Here is a 13,882-nt window from a genome sequence, read left to right on the forward strand (position 1 = left end):
GGGCCGGGCTAAGGCAGAGGCAAGAGAGCACTGGCGTAACAATAGAGGCTGCAGCCCCTGCTCCTGCGGGGGGGCCCAGCCCCCCCCTGAGGCCTGCTCGGGGCTGTTTTGTGCGGGCTGGAGGGGTCGTAGCATGAGGGGAAAGCCATGGCCACAATCGGCGTTCCCCCCCTCCCTCACCTCAGGGCTCTCCCCTCCAGCTTGAATGTGTGTCCGTGGGCAGCGGCGGGCAGCAAACAGATACATACCTTCCGTGCGCTCCAGCCTGCGTTCCTCTCGCTAGCCTCTGACACGACTTCCGGTATAACAGGAAGTCGCATCAGAGGCTAGCGAGAGGAACGCAGGCTGGAGCGCACGGAAGGTATTTATCTGTTTGCTACCCACCGCTGCCCACGGACACACATTTAAGCTGGAGGGGAGCGCAGAGGGGAGAGCCCCATTCCCTCATCCCTCATTCCCCATTGTGTTTGAAGCAGAGAGAAATAAGAAAAGCGGATACATGGCAGTGACTGCAAGCCAGATAACTATAGATTAAGGTGTTGGAGGCCCTGGGGGGGTGCGCTTTGGTGTCTCAGGCTTGGTTGCTGGAGGAACTTGTCCCAGCTCTGACATCCGCGTAGCACCTGCCTTGAGCGCCGCCACAGACGTAATGTTATTATGGCGCCGTGGAATTTTCAGTGTTATTAGGGCACCAGCCACATAGCGGGACCCTGAATTTCCTGTCCCTCCTAAGATGTTACACCTCGGAGGGGGAATAGTATTGAACACCGCCTGGAATTTGAGCGGCAGCCATTATTTGGCTCACCCTGATCCCAAATGACCAGGCAACAGAATAATACGAGCACCAGAATATGGACGTCTAAAGTAAAATGATTTTTCATTTTTAACTTAGGTGGGCTCATTACAGCCCGTAGGTATTTTTCATCTTATGCATCAGAGCAATTTTCACCTTCCAATAACTTTATCACTACTTATCACAATGAATTGATTATCTTGTTTTTTCCGCCACCAATTAGGCTTTCTTTGGGTGGTACATTTTGCTAAGAATTATTTTTTTCTAAAAGCATTCTCACAGTATTATTAAGTAAAAATGGAAAAAAATCATTATTTCTCAGTTTTCGGCCATATAGTTTTGAAATAATACATGCTACCATAATAATTAAAACCCATGTATCTTATTTGCCCATTTGTCACGGTTATTACACCATTTAAATTATGTCCCTATCACAATGTATTGCGCCAATATTTTATTTTTGAACTAAAGGTGCATTTTTTCAGTTTTGCGTTTATCACTATTTACAAGCTTATAATTTAAAAAATGTTCGTAATATACCCTCTTCACATGCATATTAAAAAGTTTAGGTAACTATTTATGTTTTGTTTTTGTTTGCTTTTTATTGTAATTTTTTTGGGGGTAATTTTTGGTGTGGGACATAAACAGTTAATTTTAAATGTAAAGATGTCTGTTTATTTCATGTAAAATGTATGTAGATGTAGTTTTACTATTTGGCCACAAGATGGCCACAGTCAAAAATTTTTTATCCTGGAAGCCAATGCTCTTGCTTTCAGGAAGCATAAAGAGGACGGGAAACTTTTTTTATTAGAAAGACGATGGTTTCTGATAAGAAGCAGTCGGTCTTTCTACGGGGGACTTAGATCAATGGATGGGAACCATGTTTCCATTCATTGATCTCCGGGCTAATGGGGGGGCAACATGTGCATGTGCAGGAGCGCGCAGCGCTACAGCAGCCACCTGGACGTGACCATCACAATGGTTAAATCACAAAAACAGCTAGAGTCTCAATAAAATATACAGTATAATTTGTAATAAAAATGGAGAACGCACTTTGCTCCATCACATTTTAGGCATTAAGAAGATGAATACAAAAAAAAAAACGCCATTATTATAACACTTGAAGAAAAACAAATGACTTTGCGTCCAAGTGTCTCTGGCACATGCATTATACTGTAGGGCATACCGTCACAAATGTGTGCAGAAGGATCAATTTAATCATCTATAATACATGGCAAACATTTAGATTGGATTTCAGTTTGCCCTTTGCACCTTGGTTACTTTTTTTGTGCTTTTGTTTTGCTAGCTTATGTGAATGGGTAATTAGATGTAAAGTAATTAGGATTATAGTACATCGTTTCAAACGGCAATTTCTAAATCCCCTTTTCAATGCACTGTGAGGCCGTTTCCCAGGGTGAAGCCATCCCTTTCAAATGGATGGGGATTAAAACCTCCAGCCGGGGGAAGGGGCTTCTTAAAATAATGAATGCAGGCCTTAAATTAAAAATGTTTGCCTGTTCCCAGCAAAATCAGCTAAACACAACAACATAAAATAGTTCAACAGTAAACCTGTACGGAACAGGGACACTACAGAGTAATAAAGGTACCTGGGGCATATAAAGGTACAGTGATTGGGTTTTCTGGGCACAGATTTAAATACACTGCTCAGAAAAAAATGATAGGAAAATACATTAGATCTCTATAGGGCTGATTCACAAAGCTTTTTCTGTTGAATTGTCTCACTTTAGTTATTAACTCACAATTTATGTCTCCTTAAATAACTTAACTCATGATTTTTCTTGCCTTATCTAACTTAACTCATGATATATCGCTCTTAATTTGGTTAGGTAAGAAAGGATGCATATTGGTTTTCTTTTCCACCACTTTTCTAAAGCTGGCCATACACTAGGCCGATTCCCCGCCGATCGACAGCAGATTCGATCACTGGGATCGAATCTGCTGTCAAATTGTTAACGTTAACGCTAAATTTCGATCTATTTCGTCCCGAAATAGATCGGTCCCGTCGATCGCTCCGTGCGGGAAATTACCGTCGATCGCCCGCGGGTAGGGAGCGCGTCGCTAGCGGAGTTCGAGTGCCCGACGACCGACGCAATACAGCTGCAATACATTACCTGATCCGACCGGCGCGTATCCCCCTGGTCACTGCTGCTCCGTCTCCGCGCTGGGCTCCGGATCAAGCAGGCTTCACTTCTTCCTGTCCCAGCAGGAAGTTTAAACAGTAGAGGGCGCTCTACTGTTTAAACTTCCCCCAGAGAGGAAGAAGTGAAGCCTGCCGGACCCGGAGACCAGACCAGAGCGGAGAAGAAGACAGCGGAGACCTGGGGAGTCACGCCGGTGGAGCAGGTAATGTATGCGAGCGGAGGAGAGCGGCGGCAGCACCACCACCACCACAGATTGTGAACGATTTCAGGCTGACATCGATTCACAATCTGTTTGCAGTAAAGGCAGCCATATGATCCCTCTCTGATCAGATTCGATCAGAGAGGGATCTATCTGTTGGTCGAATCTGATGGCAAATCGACCAGTGTATGGCTACCTTTAGAATTATTATGTTTTATATGCATTTTAAAGGGAATAAGAAGAAAAAAAAAATGCAAAGAAAATCATTTTCAGCCATTATAGTTTTAAAATAAGGTGTGCTATTGTAGATAAAACACACACATTTTATTTGCCCACTTGTCTTGGTTATTACAACATTCAAATTATGTCCCTAGTACAATGTATAGAAACAATTTTACTTGGAAATAAAGGTGTATTTTTTTCATACTATATCAATACTATATCAATAATTACAAGCCCTTATTTTCAAAAATAACAGTAATATACCATCTTTACATACATAATAAAAAGCTGCGTCGCTAAGGTAACTAAGTATTTTTTTTTTAAAAGCGGTTACTTTTTTTTTGTTTCTTACAAGTGCTTCATTTTGGTAATTATGGGGAAGGGGGTATATAAGGAGTTAATAACTAAAGGGGGATTTATTTTTTAATTTATTTTCATTTTTAATTTTACTTTTTGTCCACTAGATCCTAGGTTCTCAACGTGTGGTACACGTACCCCAGGGGGTACTTCTGATGGTTCCAGGGGGTACTCTGGCTTGATATACTTTACCAAGAATAACAAATTTAGAGTTTTAGAAAATGATACATCTTATTTAAACAACACCAAATTTGTATTTTAGCTAACTAAAAGCAATAGTAAATGCATGGAAATTGTTTAGAACTAATTATCATGTACTATGATTAAATATATATTTGTCAAGGGGTACTTGTGATGTTTACTATGCTAGGGGGTACTTGGTGAGTAAAGGGTTTTAAAAGGGGTCCATACCAATACAATGTTGAGAAACACTGCACTAGATGTCCCCAACGGCTGATGTTGGTGATCATTCACTACTACAGGCACTTTCGTGGGCTATGGTTCCCATTCACCGATCACAAACCAGTGGAATGGCAACAGGGACAAGCGCTGGCACAATCATGAGCTGTGAAAGAAAACACACAGGGATGCATAGCTAAGCCCCTGATCCACAAGGGAAGTTTTCAGGGACATACCGTATTTCGCGCCGTATAAGACGCTCCGGAATATAAGACGCACCCAGGTTTAGAGGGCAAAAACCAGGGAAAAAAAAAAATACTAAACCTGGTGCGTCCATATTCCAGGAGCGTCTTGTACATGTCCTTCTGTGTGTCCTCATGTGTGCTCCTGTGCCCCCCATATCCCTATGTGTCCTTCTGTGCCCCCATGTGTCCTCCTGTGCCCCCATGTGTCCTCCTGTGCCCCCATGTGTCCTTCTGTGCCTCCCATGTGTCCTCCTGTGCCCCCCATGTGTTCTCCTGTGTGTCCTTCTGTGCCCCCCATGTGTCCTCCTGTGCCCCCCATGTGTTCTCCTGTGTGTCCTTCTGTGCCCCCCATGTGTCCTCCTGTGCCCCCCATGTGTTCTCCTGTGTGTCCTCCTGTGCCCCCATGTGTCCTCCTGTGCCCCCCATGTGTTCTCCTGTGTCCTTATGTGCCCTTATGTGCCCCCCATGGGTTCTCCTGTGTGTCCTCATCTGCCCCCATGTGTCCTGTGCCCCCCATGTGACCTGTGCCCCCATGTGTCCTCCTGTGCCCCCCATGTGTGCTCCTGTGCCCCCATGTGTTTTTCTGGTGCCTCCTCATGTGTGCTCCGGTGCCCCCATGTGCCCTCATTTGCCCCCCTGCCTTCCTCCCTCCCACCTGCCCGAGTCTCCTGGCCCCCAGATTGAGTGTTAATAGCGTAAGTCAACAACTTACCTTTGCCAGGCTCCCGCGCTGATCCTAGATCATTGCGCTGCCCCCCGCTAGCCTCCTCTGCCTCCCCCCTCTGTATCTGGCCCCCCCCCGGGTGTAGGAATAAGTATCGGCAGCTTACCGCCGCAGTGCGCCCGCGATGACTGCAGACGTCCGTCTTCCAGGCACTTCTCGCTCTAGTGGCCGGCTTGAACTGATGACGCGCAGTTCAAAGCCGGCCACTAGAGCGAGAAGTGCCTGGAAAACGGACGTCTGCAGTCATCGCGGGCGCATTGCGGAGGTAAGCTGCCGATACTTATTCCTTCACCCGGGGGGGCCAGATACAGAGGGGGGAGGCAGAGGAAGCTAGCGGGGGGCAGCGCAATGATCTAGGATCAGCGCGGGAGCCTGGCAAAGGTAAGTTGCCGCCACTATTAACACTCAATCTGGGGGCCAGGAGACGCAGGCGGGCACAGAAAGGCAGGCACAGAAAGGCAGGGAATCCCCAACGTGGCGGCGGGTCGGCGGTTCGGATCGGCGGGCGTTATTAAGTTGGGGATTCCCTGCCTTTGCCGTATAAGACGCAGGGACTTTTTCTCCCCATTTTTGGGGGAGAAAAAGTGCGTCTTATACGGCGACAAATACGGTAGATATGCGTCCCAAGGATCCTGAACCAGTTTATACCTTCAGCAATGCTGCTTCAGGCCACATAAATGCACTTATAATACTGGAACTTTTACTGAGGAATCAATTTGATACAAAAGGGTCACAATTTGGCACTCTGCTATCAAACAGTATATATCAGGCATGGGCAAACTCGGCCCTCCAGCTGCTACGGAAACTACAAGTCCCACAATGCATTTGCCTTTATGAGTCATGACTGTGGCTTTCAGACTCCTGCAATGCATTGTGGGACTTGCAGTTCTTTAACAGCTGGAGGGCCAAGTTTGCCCATGCCTGGTATATATAGTAAACTGCTCAAAAAATTGAAGGAACACTTTTTAATCAGAGTATGATAGCATCAAATAGCATCAAGTCAATAATACGTCTGGGACATTCATCTGGTGAGGTAGTGTGTGTGTGTGTGTGTGGGGGGGGGGGGGGGGGGGGAGGTGTTAATTTCAATGCTACTGAAACAGCTGAAACTGATAAGCTACAGGTGCATTAGAGGGGCAAAAATAAGACCACCACCAGAACATGAATGGTTTACAAGGTGGAGGCTACTGATATTTTTCCTTCCTCATCTCTTCTGTTTTGCCATTCGTTTTGCATTTGGCAACAGTCAGCATCACTACTGGTAGCATGAGGAGATACCTGGACCCCACAGACATTGCACAGGTAGTCCTGCTCCTCCAGGATGCGCCATTGCTGGGATTGCTGTGTCTCCCTCAGGGCCAGATTTACCATACGGCACTGTAGGCACATGCCTACAGGCGTCTGATGATGGAAAGGCTGCTCACTCCCCTCCCTGAGTTATCTCCCTCCCTCCTTCCTTATGCAGAGTTCCGAGCAGAGCGTAAATGAGAGGTTACTCACCCAGCTCTCTGCATTTCCTTATGAGATCTCCCTTCAGTCGGGGGAACCACTAGCTACTTTATACAGAGAGTACCTCTGGCTACCTTATACTAAGGGACACCTGTAGCTACCTGTGATGAGCAAAGAGAGTAAGAGAGAAGTGACAGCTGGGCCAGCCAGCACATTTGCGGTGCAGGGGATTGGCGGGGATTGTAGGTTCATGGAGGGTGAAGTCTAGTGTGCCAGGACTTCTGTGCCTATAGGCTCCTGTGCACTCCTCCTATGGTCTCCCTGTACAGTTTCAAGGCCATGAAGGAAATTCCAGAACACAAGCAGTTATTCTAGGAGAGCTGGACAGGTACACCTTTTGTTTATTTTAAATAACTTTACACAGTTCAGGTTCCTGTTAGAGTGTACCAGAGCCGAATCTCGTGGTAAAAAGGAAATATTTACCTAAGAATCCTGTAGAGGCTTCCCATGGCGTCCTCCGGTCCCCCAAAGTTTTACACAAGGGCTTGTCGGAAACCTGATGAGCATGGCCATATTTTGTCTGTGCGAGTATGGCTGCCCCTGCACAGTAAGCCGGAGCCGCTTGTGCACCAGTGACTCTGTTCTGGCACATGTGGCTGCAGCATGGCTGCTCTTTTGATTGAAGAAGAGCAACACCCGGATCTTCTGGAGGGTCCTGGCAAGAAGGACCCAGGAAACCTCTACATGATCCAGAGGCACACCAATTTATCTTCATTTGCTGCTCCTCCTAAATCCTTTCTGTTGAAATAGTTTGTTTTGTGTAACCAAACAATCGGTTTTTCTGGAGTGCGACCCATACACTTGAAGACGAAGAACCCAAGTGGGGAGGGGATTTTCTCCCTGGTTTTTATACTGTGGTTGCTGGTCTTGCAACCAACCTTTGTGCATACCTCATCACTTTGTATTTATCCAGAACTTGATATTAATATACTACACCATAAGGGGCTCCTGGTCTCTCTCTGTGTTTTTCCTGTATCCGTAGGAAGTCTTGGGACTCCTCTGACTATACACCTCCCCAAATTTTTTAACTTTGTAACACCTCAGGTACACTTTTAAGGGTCTGTGGGCAGATTTATCGGTACTTGGAATTTCCTTTCTAAAATCTCGAAAGTTGTTTGCATAGTCCATGCTACCATCTGTGTCAGAGGAAGTCCTTAATTGGTTTATGTTATGGTGCAATGCAATTTATACTCTTGCTGATAACAGCCTGCATACATGCGGCAATCTAGCAGGCACTTCCTGTCAGAATGTTGCCTTGGCCAATTACATCTTTCATGGTTCGAAAATGACCCTAAAACGACCTTTTAATCTGAAACACATTTAGTCTGTAATGTAATTTAAAGCATACCTGTCATATACTCAACATGAAACTGAGCGTTAGTGTTTTTCTCGCATCAAGGTATCTTCAAGTCTCAAAGCTTCCAAAACACTCTTACCGTTTTTCATACATTTACCCCATAGTCACTACATGCGTAGGAATACCCAGATACATTTACATGCTTAGGCCCACACACACAAAACAAATGCCATCCTGGAGCAGGTAGAGAATCTGTGTTGAAATGGAAGTTAAAAAAAAGGAAGGAGTTAAAAAAAAAAAAGAACGCGAGCTGAAAGGCTGCCAAATGATTGTTAAGTATTTATTTAGCGCCGACATCTATTGCAGCAATGTACAGAGTATATTGTCTCTTAACTGTGCGGCAGAGAAGCTCACAATCTATTCCCTACCATAGTCTTAGGTCTATATCGTGTGGTGTATGTATCGTAGTCTAGGGCCAATTTTTAGGGGGAAGCCAATTAACTTCCAACTTTTTTGGGGGTATGGGAGGAAACCAGAGTGCCTGGAGGAAACCCACGCAGACACAGGGATAGCATACAAACTCCATGCAGATAGTGCCTTGGCTGGGATTTGTTCCTGGGACCCAGCGTTGCAAAGGCGAGCGTGTTAACCACTACACCACCATACTTTATAGGTGTCCTCCAAACTTCAAGATGCATATTAAGCATGCCTGTCAATCCAAAGATTAATTCCAGAAGTTTACTGCATCTTTATGGATGTTTTTAATAAGCAGGGAGCAGATAATCTTCCATCTCATAGAATTTATGTCTATCTGAGAGAACTCCTTCCTGGAACCAAAGAACCTTTTGACTTTATTTTCCCCTTTCTGAACCTGAGCAGCCTTTCTTAGAGGAGAACATTGAGGAGAACCTCAAGAAGGGTTTCAGCCAACACTGTGCTTCTCCTGCAGGGACTTCAATATTTTTTTTTGTAAAGAAATACATTACACTCCAACCTAGATTATGGGGACAAATGGGAGACACCAGAAATGGTTACTTACTTTGAATATACACCTTATTCAGTTCTTCAGCCACCTTCCAATGCTTCATTATTGAACTTTTCCAGGACTTAACCTACACATTTATTGTAGTTTACCTTGATGACAACCTAATATTCACTGTAGGAACATTGAATGTGTGTCAAAACGGTGCTTTAACATTTGTGTATCCACGGTTCGTAAGCCTAACTAGAGAAATGGACTTTGAAAAGAACTGCCACCCAGGTGTTGAGTCTTATTATCCCAGATAGCGATATCCCTATGGACTCTAAGAAGGGTGCAGGCCTAGAATGGCCAACACCTACAGTTTGGAGGGGTGTTCAATATCTCTGTCACAACTGCCCCTTTGACCTAGCTCACCAAAGCCAATTTATCCTTTTCATGGTCTAACAGTGCACAAGAGTCATTTTAAAGATTAAAATCTCAGTTTACCTCCACTCCTATTCTGATGCATCTTGATCCGACCTTGCTGTTGTCCTTGAAGTAGAGCCTTCAAAAAATGTCACAGGAAAAACTTTGTCCACACATATTTGGCAGAAAAACTCTACTACATTCGGTCATCTTTTTCTCCTGTCAATAGTCTCCACTGTTGCAATTTTACTCTGTAGAAGACAGAGAACTGTTACCAATTAAGCTACTACTTGAAGAATGACCATATTTGTTAGAGGACTCCAATAATCCTATCTTAGGAATCACAGATCATGAGAATAACAAAACAAGACCTTTCAAACCTGGGCCCATATGCAATTAACTTTTTCACCTGAGTTTTCTCCTAGGAGATAATGTTTCAGCTTCTTTTTAAAATAACTTTTGAGCATTTTGTGACTGAAAAAGTACCAAAAAGTAGGTGAAAAGTACTATTAAAATGATTTTGAGTATGTTCTTGCTTGCTGGCGGCTTAAAAGTGATTTCATAACAAGGTGTGAAGATATCACATAGGAGAAAACTCAGGAGAAAAAGGGAATTGCATATGGGCCCTGGTGTTCTGTTCTTCTCCAAGTGTGACCTGCATATTACCTACTGTCCAGCTCAAAAAAATTAAAGTCTGGGCTGCACTAGTGCTAAAAAATGGGTCGTTAGCTGATCCCAACGGATTGGATGCGAATGGATGTTAATGGATCCAATGTTAACCTATGGATCCATTCACATTGGTCTGTTCGAACAGATCCGTTCTGCACAATCTGCTGGATGGACCTCAAGTTTGGGTCTGCAGCAATTTTTCCGGATTGACGGATGCGTCACATTGACTGTGCACTAATGGAACAGAGCATCAGAGATGGAAACCTAATGCCTTTAAAAACGGATCCGTTTCACATCCATTTTACATCCGTGCCAGTGTGGCTCAGGCTTAAGGGTTGATGTATCTGGATTGTACCCAGAAACCATGGAAACATCCATCCCTGAGACCATTCTATTGCCAAGTAACCTTCTAGTGATGTAGCCAAAACTGGTTAGAGAAATAAAAGTGCTCTTGTTAGCATTGCTGGCTGCATCAACCTCTGCCCATAATTTGACCTTGCCTAGTCTTCTGTCTGTCCTGACCTTCAGCTTGTACCATGCCTCAGAAAAGTAATGTCAGTAGTGTATCTACCCTGGGAGCAGGTACTGCAACTGCTAGGAGGTCCAGTGCAGGAGGGGGCCCATTGAGATTTCCTTCCCAGATCAGCTGGATAGTGTCCTGGTTACTGGATATTAGATGCGAAAGCCTCTGGTAAAAATTGAAGCTGTACTGGGTAGGGGGGCATAATCAAATACTCACCACGCCTCCCTCTCCCCTCAATCCCCGCTACTCTTCTCCAGTCTGTCCCATTGTCCTGGGCGATTCCAGACCTGGACAGACTGTGCCGCGCATGCGCAGTATGTCCGTTCTCTACCCCTGTGGCTGCGCCAAATGATGTCACAGGACAGGAGTTTGGTGTCGCCGAAGTCATCCAGGACAATGGGATGGACCAGAGAAGCGCAGTGGATGATGATAGAGGGGAACGGGAGGCGTGGTCAGTATTTGATTATGCTCCCCTACCCAGTACAGCTTCAGTTTTGCCTCTGGTATCCTTTGAGGCCTGTTGCCTTTCATGTAGGGTTTGAGCCTTTGACCAGGAATCCTGGGTCAAGCCAGTATGTAAAACAGTAAGGTGTCTTTGGACAAGGCTCCCCAATGCTCCTGGTCACCCGTGGAGTGCCCCCTAAGTGGCTACAACTCTGAAGCACATTAAGTCTGTCAGGAGAAGAGCACAATATAATTTTATTCTTTTGTTGATGCTTCCCAACAGAACCCATGCAAGGAAATGCTGACTAACATTTTATAATTACCTCTCATAGCAAGTGACGGTCCTCTTCTCTCATCTGCTTCATTCAACCTCTCCTCATTTGCATACAGCAACCCGCTGAATCCAGAGAGGATAGTAAGCCAATTAGCTGTACTACAGTGGCAAGCATATTTAGCCCACCAAACACATGTTCTGTCTGTTCTGTCCACCATTCCAATGCACTGTTAATAATCACCTTTCATCCTGACGGCTGTTAGAATTTGCCTTGTACAGTTTTGAATAAAGTTGTGTTTGTTAGAAAAAAAAATACACATTTGGAATCTCAGGGCCGTTTGTTTCTTTTTTTATATATATAGCTCATCATTACCCATATCTTTTAATAACTAACTGACATATAAATATTACATTATAAATAATATAATCTTTAGCTACATTACAGATAGCATAGACACCCCGCTGGGAATCATCAATAAAATAATTTAAGTGTTGTCGGATGTTGGCCTCGCAGGAAGTGATCATAATCCCTTAGTCACTGTGTCACTGTCACTGCTCTGTAAAAATCGGAAGGTGAGCTGGAGTCCGTCTACAGGGTGCACTATGGGGACAGTCTGCATTTTCGGGAAATTTGGGGTAGCCAGCTCCCAGTCGGCAGTACCGACCAGCTCAATGGCGAGAATCTTCAGGATAGTTTGTGCCAGTTCTTTGCCAATGCAGCTTCGGACCCCGCCTCCAAAGGGAATGTAGTTAAATCTCCCAGCTTTGCCTTCATCCCGTTCTGCAGTGAACCGGTCGGGGTCGAAGGATTCTGCGTTCTGATAAATGGTGGCGGTTTCATGCGTGTCTCTAATGCTGTACATAACGCTCCAGCCTTTAGGGATCTGGTAGCCCTGTGTGAGAAGTAAAGACATAAATACAGATTAGTAACCCGAAATACCTACAAAGAAAACTATACAATGCAAATGTTTAACAATACAGTAATACAAGTAAGGCTTTTAACAATGCTTGACATAACAAAATGCACTACAGTAAAGATAGTATAAAATTATTAAGCAATCTAAAATATCTTAAAGTACAGTAATGCTCAAATAAAGAATCGTATTGTAGTATAAAAACTGTAAGCAAAACACTTGAAAACAAAAAAGGAAGCATAAAGATTATACTTTCAACAAAGAGGACTTGACACCAATGCTGCCTTTAGAAACAAGCATGAGGCTAATTCAGTCAGACTTCAGTCAGAAACGCTTAATCTGCATGCTTGTTCAGGGTCTGTGGCTAAGAGAATTAGAGGCATAGGATCAGCAGGATAGCCAGGCAACTGGTATTAGTTAAAAGGAAATATCCCTCTCTCTTCAGTTGTCCTTTAATCTGTTTATTCTATTACATGCATTAAACTTTTTCTAGGTTAATTTTATTTTGATCTTTGGTCTCGGTACCACTGGTGGCTTCCTGCTTGGGTTTCATGTTTTTAGTTAGTTAAAGGCAGGGCCAGTTCTTGGGCAGTACAGGTAGGGCGACCGCCCTGGGCGCAGACCGGCAAGTAGAAGAAGGAGGGCTCAGGCAGAAGGACATAACCGCTAGGGAGCTGGTGACACGCAGTGCAACCAAATGGAAGAAAAAGATTACCAGCTCGATCACCTTCCTTGACTCTTCCTGGGCTGCCTGCGTCAGACGTCAAGTCATCATCACGTCACCACCGTGTGATGACATCTGATGTCCTGTAGCGGTACTGCAAGCTGTCAGTGCACTGCGCCAATGGAGGAGTCGGCTTTCCGTGCTCTCTTCGCCTGTGCATTTTCCTGGTCTCTGCTACCTCCTGGATGAGTGGCTGGTCACTAGTAAGTAGACCGATCTACTTGTGACCTGTGACTGTCCCTAAAGAGTAAGGGTTCGCGAGTCCACGGGGGTGGGGGGGGGGGGCACAATTTTTACACCCTCACCCTGGGTGCAATTTAGCCTAGAAACTGCCCTGGTTAAAGGCACATGGTGGCATGAGGGTGATTGGTTCACTCACTCAGCTTATGGGGATTTTGGTTGTACTCATGATAACCACTTTGTTTCTCTTTTATGCTGGGACTACACAATGAGTTTTTGGCAGAAAGATGGCTGGATAGATTATTTCCAACAGGTCCGATCTGATTTTGATCGTTTTGCTCACAGAAGTGAATGGAAATCGATCAGAAAAACGATCTGAAAATCGAGCGGACAGTAAATCTTCCAAATTAACTCATCATGTATTCCCAGCATTAGACTTGGCTTACACTATTGCTAGCCTTGATAAAAACATGACACAGAACATTTATATTTCACTTTTATCCTGGCGGATTCAAAGCACCAGAGCTGCAGCCACTAGGGCGCGCTCTATAGGCAGTAGCAGTGTATTGCTCAAGGTTTCCTACTGAACCCTGGTCTCCTGTGTCAGAGGCACAGCCCTTACCCTATACACTATCAAGCCCTATTTCATGATCTCAAAACATTGGCTTCATGGTAAAAGTGTAAAATAAACATGGCATCACCAAAAGGAGAGTGCTGAGTTATCATTTATTAGTTAAAGAGGAACTCCAGTGAAAATAATGTAATAAAAAAAAAGTGCTTCATTTTTACAATAATTATGTATAAATGATTTAGTCAGTGTTTGCCCATTGTAAAATCTTTTAAATCTCTTATTTACATTC

The 13,882-nt window shown here is 44.5% G+C and overlaps 1 protein-coding gene across 2 annotated transcripts in view; it reads right to left on the bottom strand.

Moving 5' to 3' along the window:
* Positions 1 to 11,570: 11,570 nt before the first annotated feature.
* CYP26C1 (cytochrome P450 family 26 subfamily C member 1) overlaps positions 11,571 to 13,882 on the bottom strand; it is a 40,389-nt gene continuing 38,077 nt past the window's right edge. For both annotated transcript variants that reach the window (XM_068258550.1, XM_068258549.1), the window contains exon 7: positions 11,571 to 12,097. In XM_068258550.1, coding sequence (XP_068114651.1) covers positions 11,726 to 12,097 — 372 coding nt within the window. In that variant the 3' untranslated portion in view covers positions 11,571 to 11,725. The remainder of the gene's footprint in view (positions 12,098 to 13,882) is intronic.

Source organism: Hyperolius riggenbachi, chromosome 10 (assembly GCF_040937935.1).
Source record: "Hyperolius riggenbachi isolate aHypRig1 chromosome 10, aHypRig1.pri, whole genome shotgun sequence".
Taxonomy (NCBI): domain Eukaryota; kingdom Metazoa; phylum Chordata; class Amphibia; order Anura; family Hyperoliidae; genus Hyperolius; species Hyperolius riggenbachi.